General features: G+C 33.7%; 1 protein-coding gene across 3 annotated transcripts in view; it reads left to right on the plus strand.

The window, feature by feature from the left end:
• The window catches only part of Rps6ka6 (ribosomal protein S6 kinase A6), a 91029-nt gene extending 68025 nt beyond the window's left edge, over positions 1-23004 (plus strand). For 2 of the 3 annotated variants that reach the window (XM_085684960.2, XM_085684961.2), the window contains 3 exons: positions 6771-6911; positions 7571-7692; positions 22213-23004. In XM_085684960.2, coding sequence (XP_085541086.1) covers positions 6771-6911; positions 7571-7692; positions 22213-22261 — 312 coding nt within the window. In that variant the 3' untranslated portion in view covers positions 22262-23004. Of the gene's footprint in view, positions 1-6770; positions 6912-7570; positions 7697-22212 lie in introns of those variants that run through there. The other variant, XM_048417982.3, reaches the window with a different exon arrangement.
• Positions 23005-25490: the final 2486 nt, after the last annotated feature.

Raw genomic sequence — 25490 nt, forward strand, 5'->3', positions numbered from 1 at the left:
AGGTTGAATAGAAATATGTGATCAAAATTGAAAGCTTATATATTGTTACTATGTACAGCTGGTACGTTCGCCATCTGAGTATTATGAAGTAATAGAAAATTTGCTGTATTTTGTATTCATGTCAGTTATAAAGCTTTTACTACAAGTAGATGTAGAGAAATTTTAGGGTTTCAGTTTAAATGATTTAATTAATTTTGTTGACCATTGTTTCAATATATTATCAAAGTATAAATACCCTGCTATAGTATAAGTATAAATACCTGTATATTAATATAATAACCATATTATACATGAATGTTCTTTATCATAGTCAAAAATAATTTTTCAAAAACTGGCTAGTAATATCATAAAAGTATTCATCTGTAAGTTACAAATTATTGGAATCTTCCCATTTTTCTTTTAGCCATCAAAATATTCTGTGAATATTGCTTAAAATAATGATACTTTTGATCTCCTATCCTCTGTTCATCATTCTATCAAGGAGAAATTTCTTTTTTTTTTGGAGGGATTATGTAAAAGAAATAAGATAAAGTCCTATTCAAACAAGTTCAGTTTTTTTTTTAAATTAACAAAATATTTATGTTCTGTTATGAATTCATTTGTTAGTAAAAACTAATCATTATTCTGATACTGTGTTTATTAGGAAGAAATTATAATAAAAGTCTGGTATGAATTTATGTCTAGGTCATGCTTACTGCATGTATATATTAAGCTATATATCAGTAGAATACACGTTTGTGTTAAAAATCAGTACTCCATATATAAATGAACTCCTTTTTGTGTTACGGCACTTGGAAACCATTTAGAAGTACGTGTTGGTTTTGGCATAAAACACAGTTTGCTTGGCACAGCCTTGATTTATAGCTTTTACTCATGTGTAGTGATTCAAGTCTCAAATTCTAGCTTATCTTCATGTCACATTTCATTATGAAATTGAATTTTTTCTTTAGAAGTAAAAGATTTTACTTTTTTCATAAATGCTATAAGTTAATCCTACCAACATTGAATGCTTGCTATATTTATGTGATAGTTATTACCCTGGGTTTGCTCCCCAATAACTCATTAAACTGAACGTGATGATGGCACATGTCTCTATTTTCCCAGCACCAGGTAGGTAGAAGCAAGAAAGTCAGAAGTTCAGGTCATCTTGTTGAGAGATGACTTGGGTATATGGAAGTTCAAGACTAGCCTAGGGTGAATGAGAATCTACTTCTAAAAATAAAACAAAGAAACAAAAATATAAAGTTGTAGTAATTATTTGAAATTCAAGTATCATTTTTTTAGTATGATAGGGGAAGGATGAAAGGTCATCTAGAATAGCAATTAAGACATAGGATGGTGAATAGATTGCATAGCCTGAATTTATGACTTACTAAGTTTGACTTTCAGACTGTTAGCTAACCTATTTGTATCTCGGTTACCATATCAAAATGTGATGTTAGTAATACCTACCTCGAGGTTGTTACAAATATTAAACACCTCATATATATTATTTTAGTATTGTGGGAATTTTAAAACAGGTCGCATATGTAATACTTAGTAAGTGTTCAAATATTTGGAGATAACATGATTGCAGTTTGCTATATGGCAGGTAATCAGCAACTGAGACCCTTCTGAGTAAAAATTATGACATTTCAATTTTTGCAGACATGCGCCTCCTTAAATTATTCTTCATTGCTTCATTTATGTCACTATTTATGCCATTCAGAAAATCCTTCAAAATTCTTTGTCAAGTAGAAAAGTTCAGATAAGGTTTAATGTGCAGTTGATGGTTTTGTTTGTTTTCCCTTGTTAAGTTTTAAGCCTGTGTAGGTGATTTGTGCGTTGAGATAAACTTTGTGATGAGAAGTAATGAGCTCAATCCTTTAAAGGTCAAGAGTTTTGTCTTTTCTTAGCTTAATATTTTCACTATAATGTAATATGGAAAAGTTCTTTCTGATCATATCCATTTTGGTTTTTAAATGTTTCTTGTATTAGGTATCTGTATCTTTCCCAATATTTCCTTTTTTCTGCTATAATTTTATTTAATAGGCCCTTAGTCTTTTTAGTTCACATATCTTTTCCTTACTCTATCTCATGGATTGATTCTCAGGTTCAGTCTCTTAAAAGTATGGCATGAATACCTCCTTCTGTTTTGTTCATAGATATCCTCTAAATGAACAGCCTTTTATCTCTTTTTATACAGTGTCTCATTATGTAGCTCTAGGAAGCCTTGAACTCACAGAGATTCTCCTACTTCTACTTCCTAAGTGTTGAAATTAAGGCCAAGCAACCTTCTCTTCAAAACACAATCCTCATTAGCACTCAAAGGAGAGAAAACATGACAATAATTCAAAAGCAAACCAAATGTTTAAATGTAGGAAAAGGCAATTAGAAGTACCAACTACCAATATAAAGGGTTAGATAGGGAAGAAAGGAATTAGTATAGTTAGGATTCTTAAAGAAAAATAAAACTGAGGAATGTAAATTTTACTGAAGTTAGAAGTGTGAACAATTAAGTAGTGAAAAGATTGTGGATGAAAAAATGATAGAGAAGCAAAGAAGGAAGACAGGGAAGAGAAGCATATATGGGTTGAAAGCATAAGAAATAATAGCAAGATAAAACAAAGTACAAGAAAAAACAATCAAAGTTGCCAACATTTCTTACTTTCTAAAGGTATATAGTGTGGAGGTCTCAGTCTTATGTTTTGATTTAATTGGTATTGGAGGCATTTGGGCATTTAATTGTTTTCTCTCTTGTTAGGCAAAAATGACTGCTAGCAGATTGATACCAACCCTGCCTTTCCCAGCATTGCTGGATTCTACCTTATCTCTGTCTAATATTTGCTGGTACCCTCCCTTACCTTTTCTTTCATCAACCTTTTCCTGTAGCCACTACAATTAATGCTGGTAGACCATAGAATAGACTGGTGGAGACACAGGAAAGTTCTAGATAGCTTTCTTCCACCATCTTCATGTTTGGTTTTGAAGGATAGGGCTATATAATAAAAACCATGAAGTTGGCATTGTTTCTCCCTATCAGTATATTAAAAGTTACTTTTCCACCATATTTTCTTTTAAAATGTTTTCTGAAATAAAATTGATGTTATTCTCATCTCTGTTTTAATTATCTGTGGCATGTTTGTGATTTTCATTCAATTTGGAAATTGAAGGGGGCATTTTTTTTCCAATTTTTTTTCTCCTCTGATCCTCCAGTTGTACATGTATGTTAGATTTCTTGAGTACTCATATAGCTTACTGATGCTCTGCTGTTTTGCCTGTTTTAATAGTCTGTTTCTTTGGAGCTAATAACTATTACTGTTTGTACCAGTTGCCTTTTCTGCTATGTCTACTTTTATCAATTTATTTTTAACCTCATCTTTCGGTATTCAGTTCTAGACATTTGATCTGAGTCTCTTTTAAATATCTTCTGTCTCAACTTTTGAATGTTTGGAGTAGAGTTGTAATTCTTTTAGAATTTTTGCCTGGAAATTCTTACATGTCAATTCTGAGTCAGTTTTCATTTTTTATTCATTGTCCTTTCTTGCTTTGCTGGTATGTTTGCTAATTTTTGGTAAGATGGCAAAAATTATCAATTTTACATCAATGGATATTGGGTACTTTTCTATTCCTATAAATATTTTTGACTTTTGGTCTAGGTATCAGTTAATTTGAGGAAGCAGTAATAGTTCTACATCTTCATGTTTTAGATTTTTCTTAGAGAAGACTACAGAAGTGTTCACTCTCAGTCTACTCACCAGCTAGGCAGTCTTTTATCAGTAAAGTTGATAGAAGCATAAATATTCCCCACTTTACAGAATTTCTTGAGGTTTTTCCTCCAGTTTTATTTTTAGTTACTGCCTGTGTAAACAATGCAAATAAATTATTTCTAAAAAGAATGATTTCTTAAAAGAATAAAGATTATGATCTAATCTACGTGGGAATTAGAAAATATTATGTTAAAAGATTTTCAGTCTAAAAGATTATAATCAATATACTAAAAATATTCTTCAGATATTATGTTTCAAACAAGAATGAATGAAACATTTTGCATTAACATGCAATACTTGTAAAAATTTGTGAACACTATCATGTATTAGTTCTGAGTTTCATCCAGTCTATTCAGATATTTCTCTTGAATTATTTCCTCCTTTGTAGGTATGTAGTAATCTGTATGCTTGAAGGAAATCATCTGTAGGTCTCTTAATTTTCTGTTCTTTTCTATCACCCCTTTCATTTTCTGTCTCCTGACTATGTTGGTCTCCTGTAAATGTCACTTCTGTCTCCTCAATCAGTTCCACAGGCTGACCCTTCCTTCCTTGCACAGTGACCAGAACAAACTCATGGTGGTATGTTCGGGCAATCATGATGCTCACTTGATTTATTGTCTATCTCTTGAAGATCGTTTTGTCTGGTTGGTTGGTTGGGTTTTTTTTGTTGGTTTTTTTTTTTCTGACTTTGATCTGAAAACTGTTAGTTTTTGTTTTATATTTTTGACTTTTCAACAGAGTAAGTAAATCCAGACCTTGGAATTCTATCTGACCAAAAGCAGAAGTTCTTGAGCTATAGAAATTTTGCTTTTGTTTTCTAATATAATGTGTGGGTTGCTGGGCAAGGGACTGTTTTATTTTTTGAGCAGTTCCCTGTGTAGCTCAGATTCCCTTGGGACTTGCTAGTTAAGGAAAGATGACCTTGAACTCCTCATCTTCCTGTTTCTACCTTCCTAGTGCTGGTGCTGCTGGTATATGACTCTTTGCCATACTTATTTTATATTTGTATTTAAATGATACATAAACCATAAAACCAATTCATATTAATGATATAACTTACACTGCATTAGTACATGTATATACATTGTGTAATGTTTAAAGTAGGTTAACATATGTACCTCCTCAAACACTTATTTCTTTGAAATGAAACATTGAAGAATTCTCTGTTCTAGGTGTTTGTTGTTATCTCTAGTGACACTTCTCTGTGGTAGCATACCAGAAAATCTTGATGCTATCCAATGGTAACTAATCAAAATTACCCATCTACCCTCCCCACATTTTACTCTCATTTTTGTGAGATTGACTGCATTAACATTCCACATACTGAGTGAAATCATGGCAAAATTGTGTGGCTATGCCTGGCTTGTTTCACTAACTTAATGATCTCCAGTTCCATCCATGTTGTCACAAATTACAGAATTTTATTCTGTTGTGACTGAATGGTATTCTATCTTGTATATATATAAACTCATGTACATAGATACACAAAATATTCACTCATGCACACATGCACTACCATGAATTATAGGCATGGCATTTCTTTATCCATTTAACAGTTGGTGGACAGATGAGTTGTTTTTATCTTGTGGCTGTTATCAATAGTGCTGTTGTGAATATTTTAATACAGATATCTTTATGATATACTGATTTTAATTCCTTTTATATGTGTAGTAATAGGCTTGCTGAAAAAATGAGAGTTACTTATTAATTTTTTGATTCACCATTTAAGTCTATTTTATTAAAATGTTCATTATCTTTTATTTTCATATACTCATTTTATATGTGACTAGGTTTTATAGAGTTTATGCAAATATATAATATATATGAATCATATGTCCCCAAACCCACTCTTCCCTTTCCCATTATTTCCTCTGTTCCCTAGAGAATTTTCAATCTGTCATATTGAATATTCAATTTCTGTTTATTTTTGCACAATTTTTCTATTCTATGTTGGTTATTTTGTTTCTCTAAATCCTTGAAATATTTTAACATATTATGTTTTTTCTTTTCCTTTTTATAAAAAATAGGGTCAAACAGACCCTAAAAATAGGGTCAAGCTTAACATATATCCTAAGCTTACCTTTAACTTGTTGTGATCCTCCTGGCTCATCCTACTGAGTTACAAGAATACAAGAGTATTATTCTTTTATCTATTGTTATTATCGGTCATCTTAGTTTCATTGTTCTGGGTGATAAAAATTGCACAAATGATGTCTTTCTCTATTAAGAAATTCTTGTTGAGGCGACTTTACTTCTTCCTAAAAGTTGCAAAGATAGTTTACTCAAATTGTTACGTACATGCTTTGGTATGTGTAAACTTGTATGTTACTATGAAGTTATATTCTATCACAGTTATAGTTATAAGAAAAATCAAATATTCTTAGTTAATTTGATGAAGACTTATGCTGACTGGACCATTATTGTAACAGTAGTTGCAGACATGAAGTTATGTTCTACTGTCATCAGCATGTAATGCAGAAAGCCCTTACTTATTGAATGGATTAGCTAACTGCATGACAGCCTCCCCTTTGTGTTTTATCTGAATATGCAAACCATTACATCTTGGGGTTCTAGCTTTCTAGCTAAATTCTATAGCTCTTTTCTTGCCCCTTTAAAACATTCTCAATGTCCTGCTATCTTAAGTGTTTATTTCCTCTTTTGTTACTAACTAAATCCCAGTTCTAGAAACTTGGTACACATGGATTTACAAAATAAAAACTTTAACACATAATGAAAAATCTTATTCATGATTATTTTTTGTCTTTAGATTGTTTTTTGAGAATTTCATATATGAACACTGCATCTATATCGATCTTGCCCCTCTCTTTTCTCCATCTTTTCCCTTTCAAATTTGTAACTTTAAAATATATATATATATATATATACACACTGAAAGTTAACCATTCAGAGTACATATACTGTTTTTCATACATATCGATAAAGCATTAAAATTACTGATACTTTCATATTTTGAGGAAATGTGAATTACATATTTTCATGTAAATTTCTGTATCCTTTTAGGATTTGCTTTCTCATATGCTTCACATGGACCCACGTCAGCGTTATACTGCTGAACAAGTATTAAAACACTCTTGGATAACCCACAGAGAACGGTTGCCAGGGGATCAGCCAAAGACAAATGATGCATCACATGTTGTTACGGTAAAATGAACACACACTTAATGTGTATCTCATGTTACCCATTGATGTATAAAATATCTTTATTTCTTGAAGATAGTTTTTTTTATAAACATTCATGAACTCTTAATTTTTTTACTATGTCTTTTCTGATAAAATTATCTTTTAGCTTATATAAATTTCCCAAAATAAATGGAGTTCATGGTGATTTTTTTCTTATATGCATATGATATATTTTGGTCCTACTTACTCTTTAATGCCCTCTGAGAATTCCTTTCTCCCATCCACCTTGCCTTGTTCTACCCCGGGTACAGTATTAGTGCCAATAGTCCCTTTATCTTTTCAAAGCCTAGATATCACATATCGGGAAAAGTGTGCAGCATTTATTTATAGATTCTACATTATTTTGTTTAACTTGACTATTTTCAACTCTAGCCATTTTTCTGCAAATGACATTTTCTTTATTTTTATGGCCAAATAAAATTTCTACTGTACAATTATTTCAAACCATATGTGTGTATGTATGTATGTGCAACTTAGCTGTTTCTCGTTCTATAACTTGGGCTCTTACTATAGCAGCTATGTAAAAGGAAAAATTTCATAAGTAGAGGTCTTGTGGTGTATTATTAAATTTTCCCTACAGAGATTGTTACTGAACTTGTAATGTTTTGTCATTATTTTAGGAAGCAGTGGTTGCAACATATTCTGCCTTGACTCCCAAGACTTTCCAACCAATTCTAGAGCCTGTTGCTGCTTCAAGTTTAGCTCAAAGACGGAGCATGAAAAAGCGAACATCCACTGGCTTGTAAGATTCATACTATTCCTCAGCTAACTGGATGAAGAGAAAATTAGATGTGTTGTGGGTTGGTTTGGTTTGGTTTTTGCCTAATCTTTTATCAAGGGTATTATTTTTCCTGCCACATTACTTGAATATTCTATATAAGCCTCTCTTTTGGAGGTTGGAATTTTAAACAAACATACATAGGTCCATAATATTCATACTGTGTCACTTGGCAGTGGTGTCCAAATGTTTAACTATATAATTGATGTCCACAAGGTCTTAACTTTTCTGAACATTAACTCACCAAATTCCTTTCGAACAAAGTTAGCCTCATATTATTTTACACAAAAATAGTTTAAGGGATCATTAATATTAATCAAGATGCTTTTCATATGTTATAAATGTCATAATGCTAAACAATAAACAATGACAGTATTTTTAATATCATATCCTGAAGAATAGCTTTTTTGTTTTTAAAAGAAAAACAAAAGTATTCTAGCAGTAGCTTGTGCATGACCAAAGAACTCCTTTCATTAGAGTATGTTTAGATACTAAATGTAGTTAGAGTAGTTAGGTACCAGAGCAAAATCCATATGTGCTAATATTTGAATTCCTGATGTGATTGGTGCCAAAGTTTTGATAGAATAATTAAATCACTAATAATGTGTGCAAATATATTTGTATATTATCCACAAGTGGATTAAATCTAGAGAAAGATTCCATAAGGCTTCTAATGTTTTACAGCTAATGGAATTGTAGTAAAATTTTATCCAAAGGTTTCATGTTGGTATTATAATCTCCTAAATATGTCATAGTTAAGCCTTTGAATATGAAGCACATGGTGTTGATGCTATCTTAGTCTTATGTAAGCTGACTTTGAAGTTAACCAGCTAAATTTAATCATCTTTCCCCTTTATAAATGGAGTTACACTATTGTATTTCTGATTTCCATGTGATTTGAGTTGCAGTACAGATATTGATCTACCTTGAACCCTATGGTGATGTAGTTGAAGTTTCATTATAGTGAACTTGTGCACCTAGCACATATGAAACCATGTAGTATAGTTCAGTAAGCATTAGATGATTCTACGTAATAGTTATACTTCAAGGAGATAATCTAACAATTTAAATAAGAAACCAACATTAATGATTCACACAGAAAATAGAGCACGTTTAAAAACCAAATTGGTTTTTAGTAAATTTATGGTACAGAACCACTATATAATAGGTATTGTTTTCTTTAAATGCTGAAATTTTAAAATATCATTTTATGTTGTCATGGAAAATACCATTAACTACTAATACTGACAGAAATAATTCATGAATGTAAGCTGGATGCCGTCAGTCTTGTTTAGTTAATAGAAATGTGTTGCTAGGTGTACTGGTTGCTGAGCATTTTACTTTCCTTAGTTCAGAAAGAACTGATTACTGAGTATACAATTTAGACTAGGAGACATGTAATGTTGGTATTTAATAAAACAAAATATATGTATTCTCTTTAAGATGTGATTTGTATCCATGCACAAATATCTGTTTTCTAAACATGATATATAGAAATATGTATTCTTACTTTGAGGTATTTTTTTAAAAGCGTAATTGAACAATATTAAATAACAGCTGATCTGATACCACATAATAGCATTACTTAGTCTTGAGTTATATTTGTGCATTTTGTGTTCCAGTTTGGTTCATTTTGGCCCTTTTTGCTTATTACAATAAGCACTTGCATTTAAAAATTGTGTCCATATACTTTGAGTTATTGTGCTCCTGTCATTATCTTGTTTGTGCACTTACACATTCTTATCAGTGTTTTGTCAAACTCAAAGATATAATTTTGCTGTTGAATTTTTAGGTCACATACTGTTTCCATATGTACTTTCCAGCTAATAAAATTAGAGAAAATGAAACTAAACTAAAAAATGATCATACAATACGTTTTAGCTTTTGTATAAGCAACGGGTTAAAAAGATTACCATAATTTTCAGTTGTTTCCTCAGAGGGTTGTGTTGTACAGCCTGATTTGAAAGGAACACTAAGAATTAAGCAATGAATAGCATGCTTCCTTATCCCCTAGTGTTTATTGACTGCAAAAGTTATAGGCATGCCAGAGCATTTGCCTAATTGTGAGAAACTTGCTGTTAGAAATTTCAAATGTTCTAGCTTAACAAAACTATCAGAAAGACAACATTATAAAAGAAAGACATGGCAATACCCTTGTTTTATAGAAGTAGGGTGCCTAATCATGTCCTTTATGGCTAGAATAAGTCCAAATGGAATGAATGAAGGTTCAAGTACTTCTCAAAAAAAAAAAGACTTCTTTAAATGAGTGACCAGTTAAAATAAACTTTCCATAAGACTTTAGCATGCTATAGTTTCTAATGGGTTCTTTATTTTGCATTGTTTGGTAGTATTTAACAGCAACACATTTTGGGGTAAAACTTTTTATGATGATGTTTTATCATTCCGGAGAGGAGAAGATATTGAACTTATTTTTCTCAAAGAGAAAACATTAGGTCTACTAAGGTAGACTAAAAATCCATTGTCAGAAAGCACATATTTTCATGAGTGAATATTCAGGAAACCGAAACCATTTGCAAGAAAATTAGGAAGCAGTGTTGGTGACTGATTTTCTGCTATCAGACTTTTAACTTATTTTGTTAGGAATGACTAAATATTATTCTTATATTATTATTTGTTTTTTGTTTTCTGATTTCTTACTATTGGTGATTAAACACACCAGGACTTTCTAAATAGCATCTCTGGTTATCTTGGAGAGATTACATTTGTTTGGCACCTACAAAGTTAACAATGGGAGTTTGGTGTTTATGCTTCCCCACTGAAACATGTCGAAATAATACTGCTCATAGGAACTCATTTGTTATCACTTGATTAATAGTATGCTAACTAGAAGAGGCCCTTCATATATAAAGAAGAAAAAAGAAAAACAATAACTTAAGGCAAGCTGAAAATTATACCTTAAACAGTTTGTCCTTTTTGTGCATTATCTTTCATGTAGTTTTCTAAACCCCTCACTATCCTATCTTATCACCTTACAATAGTTCTTTACCCATAAGATTTACCAAATCCTCAGAAGGATTCAGTGCCCCAAAAGGACCTTACTCCTTTCTTTTTTCCCCACATCAAGACTTCAAATTTAAGAACAGTAGAGTTCAGCTAACAAAATAATGGGAAAGCTGTATCACTAAATTAATTCACATTTTCCTATTCATGCCTAGTAGAGAATTAGCATTTTCCAGTGAAGAACACTATTAATCAAATGTGTTTCTAGTTGCATGAATTTCAAACAAGCTCATCAAACAAGGATAATTTTAAATTCAGTTATTGTTGAAGTTTGGGGACTAAGGAACATACTCAGAAGTTCCCAGGGTCAACTCATTCCTTCAATACAATGTTTCATATTTGCACAGTGCCTTCCTTTCCATGCACTTTTTTTGCATTCTTTTTTTGTCTTTAAATATTCCAAGCTTTTTTATTCCAAGAAGTGAACTACTTCATATCAAAGAGGTATGGAGAGAGAAAATTATTGATAGTCACTTCTTTACATGTTGTTAAACTCGTTATTTTGTATTTTAATTTCTCACAATACATAGTTAATAACATAAAGAAGTTTATTGAACCCACTGTTGTATTAATAGAAAATAATCATAGAAATTCAATTGAAAACTATAAATGGATCCTATTTCTAGACTCTTTGTTTAGATTTTAGGACTCAGATTCATTTTATTGCGATGTTTTTCAACAATAAGGCAAGCCACAGGAAATTCAGATTAACTAGTTACATTTAAATTTATTTAGTGTCTTTTTTCATTTCAATGATTATTAGGAAATTTTTAGTGTTTATCTCGATATCAGTGATTGCTGAGATGATTTAAATGATTAATAATTGTTTTATCGGCAGGAATATAATGTCATCAATAGTGATTATTCAGAACATCCATTATGCTCATGGACTGATTTTTCCTCCATTTAGTCTTACAATCTGATAGAATCTATTCTATAATTTGTGTAAAATAATATTGCTTGACCATCTAAAATTCAATTTGATTTCTTATATGTAGAAGACCTATGCTTGGATACACAGTAAATCTTAGATTGCAAGCATGTGTTTCTTTGGAATAAGAAGAAAATTACAAAAAGAAAAGTACCTTTAAAACAAAGAAATTCAAAATTGCTTACCTTACATTAGAAAATATGTACATTTTAGTTATTGATTAACAAAAAAACCCTTAAGCTAAATGTTTAGAAGTATATGTCTCTGAACATATATCAAGTAAAGGTTTGCTTTTTATTCTTATTTATAAACCATGAATGATAGTGTTGCTTTTCCTTGTCTAGTTATGACTATTAGTTATTCTTGAAAATAGTTGTTAAATATCCAATTTTATTTGGCAGAGTTATAGAGAATATATTAATATGTACGTTTACTTATTAATAATTGACATTATTTGACTAATTTGTTGCCTTTTTCTTTTAATCAATTAATATTGTTCAGGTAGGAATTTACTTCTCACTTAAATTTTTTTTGTCAAACCAATACCATTTATATCAAAGTGTAATCTTTTCTTAGTACAGGAAAGTTTTTTTTACCACCAGGAAAGAATAGGCAGAAGCCACCATTTTTCAAAGTCATACAGAAAATTTTAATTAAGTATCCAAATTCCAGCATGGTTTGTGTTTGAGAATTTATCTTGCATTATAGTCCATAATATAAAGGGGGGGAAGTATGTGGAAAGACAGAAGTGATATTGTTAGTTATGAGTTGGCCAGGATTTATGCAAAGAGAGCATAGTTTGCTACTGCCATATCTTTAAAAATTCATTTTCTGCCACTTCCCAAACACTTGGGAATTTATGTACCTGTCGTTTTGATACTGAAATTTATATTCACTAGAGTTTCATGGCACTTCTCAACAGAAATGGTGTTAAAAAGAAATAAAAATTTAAAAAACTCAAATTGAAAAAAAGGTCCCCAGGTTGCTATAAACTATAATTTTTCCTTACTAGTATAGGTTTATGCCATCATTTACTTTGTAAATATTTTCCTTAAGACACTGTTCCTTTTGACGCTGATGCTTTCATTCGTTGTACTACTTTTTTCATCTTGTAAGGTTAGATTTAGTAGTGCGTTCTACAGTGTTTTTACCTCACAGTGCTGCTAAAGAAATGGCTATCCTTTTGAATTTACAACATGCCAAATAACATAAAGTTATATTTATTTTTGTTCTTGTTAAAACTGTGAGCAACAATTATCAAGAAATTATGTTAAATTACTCGCCTTCTCTCGGTACTAAATAAAATGGCTGTAACTTTCTAACATTTTATACCTGACCTTGCTTCATCATTTATGGATGTAAAACTGTTTGCATTTTCTAAAATACATAGCTAAATTATACAACTCCTTCAGTGGGGAAAGGTAGATAGATAGAATATGAATGTGTGTGTATATACAAGATTCTGAAGCCAAATGTAACAGGTGTTTAAAAGTACTGCTTGGTTATGCATATCCCTTGATATCTCTAAAACTATAATATTTTTCCATTTAAGATCCTAGTATCCTTATAAAATTAACTAATTTAAGAAAATATAATAAAATAAGTATGCAAATATGCAATACCTTAGATCTTATCAGGAGAATGCATTTATCTGCAAGTTAACATGACAGTCTTTTCTGCAGTAGTAGCATTAATATATTTGTCTTCAGTTGCTGACCAATTCTTGTATTTTTATAATAAAAACAAAAATTTAACTGAAAAAGAAACAGTGGCATGTTACATTATAACAATTGTGTATACATGTAAAACATAAGTTCCTATGTGATCAGCATCTTCATGTACCTCTTACTTTCTCAGCTTCTTAGAGGTAAGCAGGGCACACTCCCGGTCAATTTGGAGGAGTCTGTCGAAATTGGTTTCCTACTGGCTAACTTAAAAAAAATATGCTCCGCATTTGCTTTTCTCATGTAAGAGAGTGTAATTTTAGTCAGTGGGTCCTAGGGAAGTTGTGATTTAGTCTATGTGAAAAAGATAAAAGAAGCAGGCTAGAGTTTGTTGTTCCTTTGATTCCCTTAGTGTTCTCCTTTTTATTTGAAACAACAGACTGAAAATACTGCAGACTTGTTCTTAGGATTTTTGTGGATCATAGACCCTTCTCTACCAAAGCACAAAGCAGCCCTTCACTTTGAAGCCCTTCCTTTCCTTCCTCCATTTGCCAGATCTCCTTGCTTATGTGTAGATTAGGCACTATACTTTTTCTTACTTCTGTTTCAGGATTCTCAGATACATTGGATATAATTTTTAAACAGCCATTTTAGATTATCTTGTTTATAAAGTTTTAAATAAGCTATCATATTTGGCAACAGATTATTCAGTATCAGAAATAAAAAGCATTCTTTGTTAATAGATGCAATTTTACTCAGCAAATATATCCTGTATTTTTGTGCCAGATATTATTGCTGATTTTCTTTTAAACAAAGATTAAAGATTTTTAAAATGACAAATAAAGCTTTTAAAAATGAAACATTAAAACAAAACTATGAAGATGAGTGGTATACCAGTATCTACAACTATCAGATCATTAATTTTGAGCCTTAAATTTAGATCTGAGCTTTTAATAGGAGAGGCAAGAAAAGAATAACAGTTTAAGTAATTATGTGACAAGTATCTTAATTTTTCAAGAGATACTTTTGACTGTTTATTTTTAAAAGAATATAGTAGCAACCTTATGTTGGAACATTGAAGAGAATAACTATTTAAGCCATTTTGTTACAGTATGTGTGGAAAGACCATTTTGGTTACAAATGCCAATACCTAACTCATGAGTTGAACATACAAGAGAATTTATTGTTTGCTTAATGTCTTGATCACTGCCATGGAACTATTTCTTTCCTACATCTTTCAAATATATTTTCGAAACTAACCCATATTCAGACTCAACTTGATTCCAAGATAGAAATAACAGATCTAACCGTCATTTCCCTCCTGGCTAGCCCCTAGGAGTAGAGTTAACTAAGGAATGCTTGAACTCAAATTGGAAAGAGATAGGGCATTTTTGATGGAATGTGATGTATCATATAAGGGCAAACCGTGGTAGCAACTATTAATTTTTTGGCTACCCAAAATCTTTCCTGTATTTTGGCAGTTTTGGTAAGAAATGTACTCCATAGCCTCAGGCATTTTAAGAATTATTCCCTGGGTTGGTACTGTTTGAGGTGGTTATGGGGAGGTGCAGCCATGCTGGAAGAAAGTATCTTCTACCACTTGCTTCCATGTTTCCTCACCACGATGGACTCCTCCCTCTGGAACTGTAAGTCAAAATAAACTCCTCAGTAAGTTGTTTTTAATCATTATATTTCATGACCTCAATAGACATGTATGCATGCCCGTTTTAAATGTGTATGGCTTCATAAAAATGCATATACTGTCCCACTCTTCCCTAGAGAATACCTAAAGTTGCATCTATTTCTATAATGTAACTTCAGGACCAAAAACTCTAGGTGATACATAGTCCCTTGCTTAACTTTTCTGATTGTGTCTTTTGTTTGTAGTTTTTCATTTTTAGTTAATTTCTATTTCTGATGTTTCTGTATCAGCCCCCTTTTCCTATTCTCATTGTTTTTTTTTTTTTACTATGTAGAAAATGACATAGTTCTAAAGGCTATCACTACATGGATAAGTATATTAAATATGCCATCAGCGTCGTCTGTACTGTATCTTTACATACCCCCTGTAGGTAACTTACTAACTTGAGCAACACTGTAACCCAAACTTCTGATATAAACAACTGAAAGAAGAAACTGCTCACAGTTCAGAGGGGTTTCAATCTATTACTAGGTAGTTTAGTTTGGGCAATGAAAATATATGCCAAATCTCCTCACATCCTGGTAGACTAGGAACCAGGAGCTAATAGGACATTCAGAGGCCTACACCTACTTCTGTCTGCTATGACCTGCCTCTCAAAATCTCGACAGCCTCAAGTAGGGCCAGAATCTGAAAATAAAGCACTAAAAACATGAGCCTATGGGGAACATTTCAGATTCAAACCATAACCGTAACTAACATCATTGTTTTTTGATTTATATTCTTTATATAAAGCTAAACAGTCACACAGTTTTCTTTCTTCATAAATAAAGGTCTCACACTATGCACTCTGCTGCACTTTGCTTTTTCACTTAATGATTTTGGAAATTATTAGTTTATATGCATCCTTCATATTCTTGTTTTCAGTTTCATGTTTCTTCATTGTGTTTATTTTTTATAGCTTATTTAAGCTCCTATGCTTTGACATAGTTTTCAATGTTTTGCAATCACAAATAATTTTGCAATAAAATTCATACATACATTTTATGTTGTTGGTGTATCCCTACTTGTATATTATTTACCCTAATATAAAAATTTAAGAGCCCAGATTTTTTGATTTAATAAGTTCTGTCTTAGTTCCTTTTCCTGTTACTGTGATATACCCCAGTAAAAGCAACTTAAGAGAGAAAGGACAGGTGTTGGCTGACCATGGTAAAGTCAAGGCAGCAGGGACTGGAGGCAGCTGGCCATATGCATCCATAGTCAAGCAAAGAGTAATAAATGTTTATTCTCAGTTTGGTGTCTCCCTTTTATTTAGTACAGGGAAATGTGCTACCCACAGTGGATATCCTTACCTTAGTTAACCTAGTTAAAATCATCTCCCTTATGCATGTTCAGAGGCACTTGTTTCCCAGGTAGGTCCTGATCTCAAAAAATTGACATTTTCTTGAGATTAGTCACCACAAGCAATTGTTTATAAGATATTGCCAAAGTATCTTTCATTGGCATTAGGCTATTTTGCATTCTTCCCTGAAATGACATAACGAACCTATTTTTAGACAGTGGTTCTCAGGAGCAGTAATTTCATCTGAGAACTTACTAAAAGTTGAGGCTGAAATCCAGCAACCTGTGATTTAACAAGGAGATTATTCAACTGAGTTTAGTGTATGTTCAAGTTTCCAAATACGGAACTTGCTAAATCGTATTTGATCATAGAATATAGCATGGAGATTACTTGTTATATTTTATTTTCTTTTTGATGCCTCAGTTATTATTACCTTTACCTTTCTAGTATGAAGCTGGTTACTTTCTGTAGACAAAATATAGACAAGATGGTAGACAAGAAATTCATTCCATAAGTTCTTAAATTGCATGATATTCATAAACAATGTATCTAATAGTCCTTACCTATTAAAAAACCAGTGCTAAAAAGCACATGGGTACTAACTTCAATGTAAGCATTTTTAAATTTTAATACATTCATAAAATTTATCTTGGTTATATCTAACAGTTCCCCCAGTTCCTCTCCACCAACACCCCAACATATTTCTCATCTTGCTCCAAACTTTATGACTTTTAAAAAATAACCTAATAAATAAGTCTAATTAGTGATGCCAATATGTGCGTATGTGTGGAGGTAGCAACTGGGGCATGAAAAACTTACCAGTTATCCCCCAACCAAAGAAAAATGACTCTTCTCAGAAGCCATTAACTGTCAATAACTCTTTAAGGAGTGGGACCTCAGGGAACTCTCTCTCTCTCTCTCTCTCTCTCTCTCTCTCTCTCTCTCTCTCTCACACACACACACACACACACACACACACACACAGTCCATGTTAAATTTTAACTCCTGATCCCGTGGAGGTCTTGTGTGAGTAAGCACTGCTACTATGAGTGTGCATGTGTGTAGCAGCTATGTCATGGCCAGAGACCAGCCTTTCACAATGTTCCTCATCTTCCAACCCTTTATTATAAGCATGTTAAAAATAAAGTCTACTTTATCCAACCCTGGCTAAACAAAATATAGATTGTATTTCAGCAGGAGAGTAAGAAAGATGAAATAAGGAAATAAGGGAGTAAAAAACTGAATTCATTATAAGTATGCAACTCAAATGAGGTCTATAGCTAAAAATGTAATTTTTTTTAGTTTTTTGAGCATATTACTTTATATACACAATTTTATCAAAATCTCCCTTTCAATCATTTTTTTTTAATTTTGGATTAATTTGGCTGACTCTTCAATAGTATTCACTGCATTTTTCTTTCATTATTTATGTATTTTCACAAAGTTATCGGTGAATTTTTCTAAGATGGCTCTTTACATCTAAAATATGTGCATTACTATCGCCTAGTATTTTCTTCATTCAATATCACAAATGTCAACCTGATATGAAACCTGTTGCTCAACGTTTGTCCCACTTTCATATGACTGACTAGTTTGCCCCTGGTCATCAAAATTTAATTTGGAGTGTCAGATTTCTTGTGTTTCTGTCTCCTGAAAGGTGACATTTTCACCTGGGCAAGTAATGAGTTTTTAGGAGCACAGTTTTTAATGAAATGAGACTTCACATTTGACATCTTCATAAGAGGTGACATTCTCTGTCAAGTTTACACTACTCCTTTATATCTGTGTAATCTAAGGAAACCAACATAAATGCCTTTAGTTAGGTTGGCTATTCTGTAGTATATTGTAACACTGTTAATGAATTAGCTTTATCGTCCACAAATTTAATCATAGGACTGCCACCAGCTTTTCATTATATAGACATATACACATGCCAATGCATAGAGAAGGTTTTTGAGATGAGTTTTCTGTTGCTATTGATATTCAGAGAAAACTCGATTGCCAGTTTTTAATTTTATAGAGAGGATCACACAAAGTGTTGTCTCTTTGTTTGTTTGTTTTGTCTTGTTTTGTTTTGTTTTTCGAGACAGGGTTTCTCTGTGGCTTTGGAGCCTGTACTGGTGTCCTGGAACTTGCTCTTGTAAACCAGACTGGCCTTGAACTCACAGAGATGTGCCTGTATCTGCCTCCAAAGTGCTGGGTTTAAAGACACGCGCCACCACTGCCGGACAAGAATTGTTTTTTTAGATTGATTTTTAAGACTGTTCAAACCTATATTAGGCTGAGCTCAAACGTGTTTCTATCACATTTAATTAAATTGGGTTTGAATACGATATTAACTTTTGATTCTATATAGGGTTCCTTGTTTCACAAGTATAATTAATATAGGATAGAATCAGTGTCGTGTAAATACATTACATTCTATAACCTATATATTTTGTAAATTTTAGAACGTCTTAATATTGCTCTTAAAACTAACCATTTTTTCCTTAAAATGACATAGAATTTATTTGTTGTACCTTTTATTTTATTTAATTTTCCATAGTTTTTTTAAATATTGTTCCAAGTTTAGTTTAAAGGAATCTTGACCTTATTTTATTTACCTTCTTTCCACAAGTTTATATAATGCTTTCAGTCCATGGTTCTTCTATATGTTTTTGTAGACTTGGTAGCTGAAATCAAGTTCAGTTAACCTTCAATAAATCCAGTGATGTTGGCTAGTTTTATGTCAACTTGACAAAAGTTAGAGTTCTTTTATAAGGAGCAACCTCAGTTGAGAAAATGCCCCCACCAGCAGACCTGTGGGCAAGTTGTGATTCATTTGCTTGCTTGATGTTGTGGAAAGGCCCAGAGTACTGTGGGCAGTGCTCCCCCATCCACGTACAAGTGGTTCTGGGTGATATAAGAAAATAGGCTAGGAAAGCCACAAGGAGCAAGCCAATAAGCAGCAACCTATATAGCTTCTGTAACAGTTCCTGCCTTCATTTCCTGCCCTGATTTTCTTCAGTGATAGAATATGATGTGAAAGTATAATGAGATAAACCCTTTCCTCCTTAGTTGCTTTTTGCCATGATGTTCATCACATCAACAGAAATACTAGCAAAGACAGAAATTTAGTCTTACTCCAATTTCTGTTCCTAAGTTCCTGCCCTTAGTTCCTTCTATGTCTCCCATGGTTGATGGATGACAAGCTATAAGATGAAGCAAATCCCTTTCTCCCCCAAGTTGCTTTTGGTCATGTTTTATCAAAGCAATAGAAACCCTAAGATTTCAGTTGATACTGTGTCAAATCTTTATGTTCCAATATTAATATCTTTCACTGAAAGAATTTATAAAAGACAATACTCTAGTACTCCCTCCCCAAGATGTTCAATTTGTTTACACAGCTATTCAAAGTAAACTAAGAAATAGTCATAAAATAGTAATACATAGCCTAACAGATATTGCAAATACAATATTTAGATGAAAAACTCTTAACTGGCAGTTGACTTTTCATTACCATCAGTGGGTTGATAGTGGATTAAAATAGTCATGCCAGAGAAGAATTAGACTTTCTGGAAATATAAAATATAAACTAGAAAATTAATATTTCTTTGTATGCGGAGCGTGATGATGCATTATTTAAATAAAGCATCTGAGTCTTCTGCCAAACTAAATGTGTAAAGCCTATTAAAAACAATTCCCATATTTAAAGAGATAAAGTATATTTTGTTCTGGAGATAAATATTACTGACCATGGCCTTGGAACACAAACTGAGGTTAGCTAAATTGTTCCAGGGTGGTAACATTTATGGAAGTTTTATACTAACAGAAGAAAGAAAGACTTAAGATATTTTAAAAACAGTGGAGGTGATATCAGGTAGATATCTTAGTACCTTTGGCACTAAGAGCTGTGCTTCAGGTGATCACCACAGAGATAACTGCCAATCCATGCATAGGCCACCAAGAGTTGTGTAGAAAGTCTAGATTTTCTTCTTTTTAATGGTGGAATGTGGAGACCACACTTTCATTTCTTGCTAATCTGTAATGACACTTTACTGTCTATGTAATCTACAATGGGAGATGAAAATCTATATTACCACTTAAATCTTGCATCATTAAGGCAACCTCATACCCAATGTTTGGCTTATGTTATAGATAACATAGCTTCCACCTTCAAACAGCAGTGATGAGGCAATCCCACCTCCCTTTTAGTTGTTAGTGAATGTTATGTGTGGCCTATTCACAACACACTGTTTCTCTAGCCAGTGTGGTGGATAGTTTTGAATAATTAGAAGATCTGTGAGTTTTTTGTTTGTTTTGTTTTTACATTTAGAACTTTACTTTGTGTGCCTTTGTGTGCGTGCATATAAGGGGGTGTACATGTGCCATAGCGTGTTTGTGGAGGTTTGTTTGTGATAGTTGGTTCTTTCCTGTCTCCTCATGGATCTCAGGGATTGAACTGGGATTGTAAGGTTTGGTGGAAAGTGCCTTTATTCTCTAAGACATCTCACTACCCAAGAGCTGTATTCTTACTCCTCACCAGCACTATTTAGGATTACCCTTTCTTTAGATCTCATTAGGCTGAGGAGGAAACCAGGATTTTTGTCTTCTCCTGGCTCTGAAGGGGTGGCTTCTTTACTTTCTCTTTTTGAGTGGTATCAGAAATCCAGTAAAAACAAATGGTTTAAATCAAATCTGGAGTCTCAACACAAATCATTCAGGTTTCAATAAAAATGTATTAAAAATACAGTGTATGGAAAGACAAGTAATAGATTGGTAGATGACAGCAAGAGAGCAGTACTGTGAGACCTATTTGACAGATCTACTCAACCATGATTAGAATTAAATGATGTACAAAGTAATGATAAATACAACTGAAGGAACCTTGAAAATTATTAGGAAGGAAGAAAGCACACAGTAAGCAAAAAAGAACATGAGTACAATAGGCCTAAACATTCTAAAGTGAAAATATGTCTTATGGTTGAAGCAAAATATAACACTGTCAGTTGTAGTTATAAAAGTGGGTAGAGAAATACTCAAGGAAATTGTAGAGAGAATAAACTGGTGTTAAATGAGGCTAATTATTTTATACTTCATTGTAACTGCTAAAGTGGCAGTAGATTAATCTTAAGTTATATAAATAATAACAGAACTGCCACTAAAATACATAGAGGTACGCTCAGTAACACTATAGTAATTAAAGATAAATTAGAATTATGAAAAAAAATATGCAAACCAAGAATGTGGAAAGAAGACAGATACAAAAGGATAGCCATGCTGCAATCCATAGACCCAGAGAAGCTAAGTAACAAGGAGGGCTCAAGAGGGATACTTGGATCTCCCTGGAAAGGGGAAATAGAATAGACAGTGGGGGTGAAGAGAAGGTTTGGAGAGGGGATCGGTTGAGAAAAAGGATGGAGAAAGAGTACTAGGAGAGACAGCTAGAATTGTGGGGCCTCTTGAGGATGAGCTAGAAACATAGTGCAGTGGAAAATCCCAGAAATGTATGAGGGTGACCCTAGTTAAGACTTGTAGCAATAGGAGATACGGAATATGAACTGGCCATCTCTTGTAACCAGTTAAGGCTTCCAGTGGAAGGATTGGGATACCAACCCAACCACAAAAGCTGTAATTTGTCCTTCCTACAAGCTGTGCTTGGATATAGGCAGCTCAGAAATTTTGGGAGTGTGGGAGTAGAACACCAATGACTAGTCCAGCCTGACATCATGCTACAAGTTGGAGCCCATTCTTGATACTGCCTGGAGGGCCAGAGCCCAGAGAACTAGGATAAAACCAAATATGACCGGAATGAATAAATAAATAAATAAATAAATAAATAAATAAATAAATAAGAAATAAAGTCAATGAAATGATTCCTAATGATATTCTGCTATACTTATAGATTGGTGCCTAGCCCAACTGTCACCAGAGAGGCTTCATCCAGCAACTGATGGAAACAGATGCAGACCCACAACCAAACATTAGGCGGACCTCGGGGAATCCTGCAGAAGAGGGGGAGGAAGTATTGTAGAGGCCAGAGGTGTCAAGGACACCACAAGAATATCCACAGAATCAACTAACCTGTTCTCATAGAACCTCACAGAGACTGAACCGACAACAAGGAAACCTGCATGGGACTGACCTAGACCCTCTGCATATGTGTTAGAGTTGTGTAGCTTGGTCTTCTTGTGAAACACCTAACAATAGGAGCAGAGGCTTTCTCTGACTCTTTTGCCAGCTTTTAGGACCCTTTCCCTCATATTTGGTTTTCTTGTCCAGTCTATGGGAGGGAAGGTGCACTGCAACTTTATATGCCATGTTTGGTTTATATTCATGTGAGCCCTGTCTTTTTCTGAACAGAAACAGGAGTCTATGGGGAAGGCGGAAGGGAGATGGGGGGAGGGACTGGGAGGAGAAGAAGGAGGGGAAACTGTTTGAGTTGTGAAAAATAAATGCCTATTAAATGAAAAGAAAATAATCGTAAATTCTAATAGTGTTTAAAGAAAATAATCATAAATTCTAATAGTGTTTAATAGTTTAAGAACATGAAAGGTAAAATGTGCCAATTTAATGAGCATATTGTCAATGTTGATTTAGAAACATCAATCATATACATTGTCTATACAATAAAGAATTTACTTCAGATACAATGGTATATGTTCGTGTAAGTTGAAAATAAAAGATTGGAAATATATATGTGTGTATATTATATATTTATAATATATATAAACATGCTATAATGAAAGAGGCAGTCTATGCATTTAGAAATGTAAATCTTAAATATGTATGCATCAAATAGTAGAATGTAATACACAAAAATTAAGAACTAATGAAACTTAAAGGAACTATAGAAAATCCCCAATTTTATTTGAAACTGTCAGCAAACCTCACAACACCTAAAAGAACAAGTAAAGATAAAATTACCAAGGGTAGCCACATTCAGAGAATCCGTACCGATCACACGCTCATTCAGTCCCAGTCCAGCTGGCCCTGGTGAGCTCCCACCAGACCAGTCCCCTTGTATCAGTAGGTGAACGCACCCCTCTTGGTCCTGACTTCCTTTTTCTTGTTCTCCCTCCTTCCGCTCCTCATTTGGACCTTGGGGCACAGTCCAGTACTCCAATGTGGGTCTCCGTCTCTATCTCCATCCATCATCGGATGAAGGTTCCCTCCGATCCTTCCTTCCTTGCCCACACTCTCCCTCCATCCGCTTCCCATCTGGACCCAGGGAGTCAAGTACAGTGTTCCAATGTGTGTCTCTGTCTCTATCTCCATCAATCGCCAGATGAAGGTTCTATGGTGATATGCAAAACATTCATCAGTATGGTCATGGGCTAAGGCCAGTTCAGGCATCCTCTCCCCTGCTGCCCAGGGAACAATCTGGGAACCTGTGGGGCTGACTGGGAGGCCATTGACAATGGTTCTGGGTCTTGTTTCATCTGCATATTCTGGCTTTCTGGGATCCTGGTCTGTTTGGATGCTCACCTTCCTGGACCTGGAGGGGGGGGGACTTCAAATGGGCAGGAGGCCCTGACTGCTCTTGGGACTGGAGAGGGAGGAGGGGAGGAAGTAGGGGAAGTGGGAGGGTATTGGGAGGAGGGGAGGAACTTGGACTTCCCACGGGGGCAGGAAGCCCTGACTGCTCTTGGAACTGCAGAGGGAGGAGGAGAGGGAGTGGGGGGAATGGGAGGGTATTGGGAGGAGGGGAGGAAGTGGAAATTTTTTATAAATAAATGAATAAATAAATAATCATAATAAAAAAAGAGAAATCAAAAAAATTGCCAAGGGTATAAGCAAACTCAATAATGTCATCAGTTCAAAAGATCTACTCTATATAACAAACAATCCATTCTCATACTGAAGACTATACATTGCTTTCAAGGATCACCAGAGCATATATGTAGACAGAAGTTTCTGTCCCACCTGATCCTGTAGCTGTTCAGTCCCAAAGAAACACACAGAGGCTTATATTAGTTATAGACTATTGGGCCTATTAGCTCAGGCTTATTATAAACTGGCTCTTACAATGTAACTCATAATTCTTGTCTATGTTTAGCCATATGGTTGATACCTTTTCTCAGTAAAGCACTCTCATTTTGCTTTCTCTGTGACTGGCTGGTAACTGCATCTCTGATTTCCTCTTCCTTGAATTCTCCTAGTCTGGTTGTCCTGCCTATACTTCCTGTCTAGCTACTGGCCAATCAACGTTCAAACCAATAAGAGTGACAAATATTTATAGTATACAGGAGAATTATCCTACAGCATTTCTCCTTTTTTTTCCTTTCAAAACAAGAACCCGGAATCTAATCTCCTTTATTTGGCTTTTATTCCCTTACAACTTGTAAGCAACACTCAAGACAAACATCCATAATCCATTTGTGGGGGGGATGTGGACATAGTTTTCGAGGTTACTTCTTGCTAATTGGGGGTGCTGATAATTTATGGGGACCCAAGGAAAATTTCAGATTATGGTCAAGTCCTGACTGGAGTAGTCTCTGAGACTGGATCATCTCAGCCAGCAGTTTTGAATGTAGAACTCAGAGGAAACTACAGCAGAGGTGCTCTAAAACAGATAATATGGGCCATTTGCTCCTATTGGAGATTTTTAAGGGGGTTTTCCTTGATCAAACCTTACTGTTCTTAACCCACATTAAATCCACAGCCTTTCATTTCCTGTGGCAAACAAAAGCAAAACCTCCAAAGTGACATCTTTTGACTTAAATTTTGAAATCAAGGGATTTTTAAAATATATAGGTGGTGGCACACACCTTTAATCCCAGCACTTAGGAGGCAAAGGCAGGCGGAACTCTATGAATTGGAGGCTAGCCTGGTCTACAAGAGCTAATTCCAGGGAAGGCTCCAAAGTTACCAATGAAACCCTGTCTCAAAAATGATTTATATATTATATATAATTACATAATTATATTACATATTTAATCCAGCAGCATTTGTAATCCAAGGTATTTTTAGCATCTGTTGCTCCTTCCTCAGCAGCACATAATTCAAAGACAACACAATAACATACTGTATCCTGATTCTCTTTGTATTTTCTGTCTTTGTATGCCTTTTTTTACTCTATTTTTTTTCTTTTTTAATTTTTGATTTTTTGAGACATGGTTTCTTTGAGTATCTTTGGCTATCCTGGAACTTACTCTGTAGACCAGGCTGGCCTTGAACTCA

The sequence above is a fragment of the Myodes glareolus genome, chromosome X (genome assembly GCF_982192425.1).
Source record: "Myodes glareolus chromosome X, mMyoGla1.1, whole genome shotgun sequence".
NCBI classification, from domain to species: domain Eukaryota; kingdom Metazoa; phylum Chordata; class Mammalia; order Rodentia; family Cricetidae; genus Myodes; species Myodes glareolus.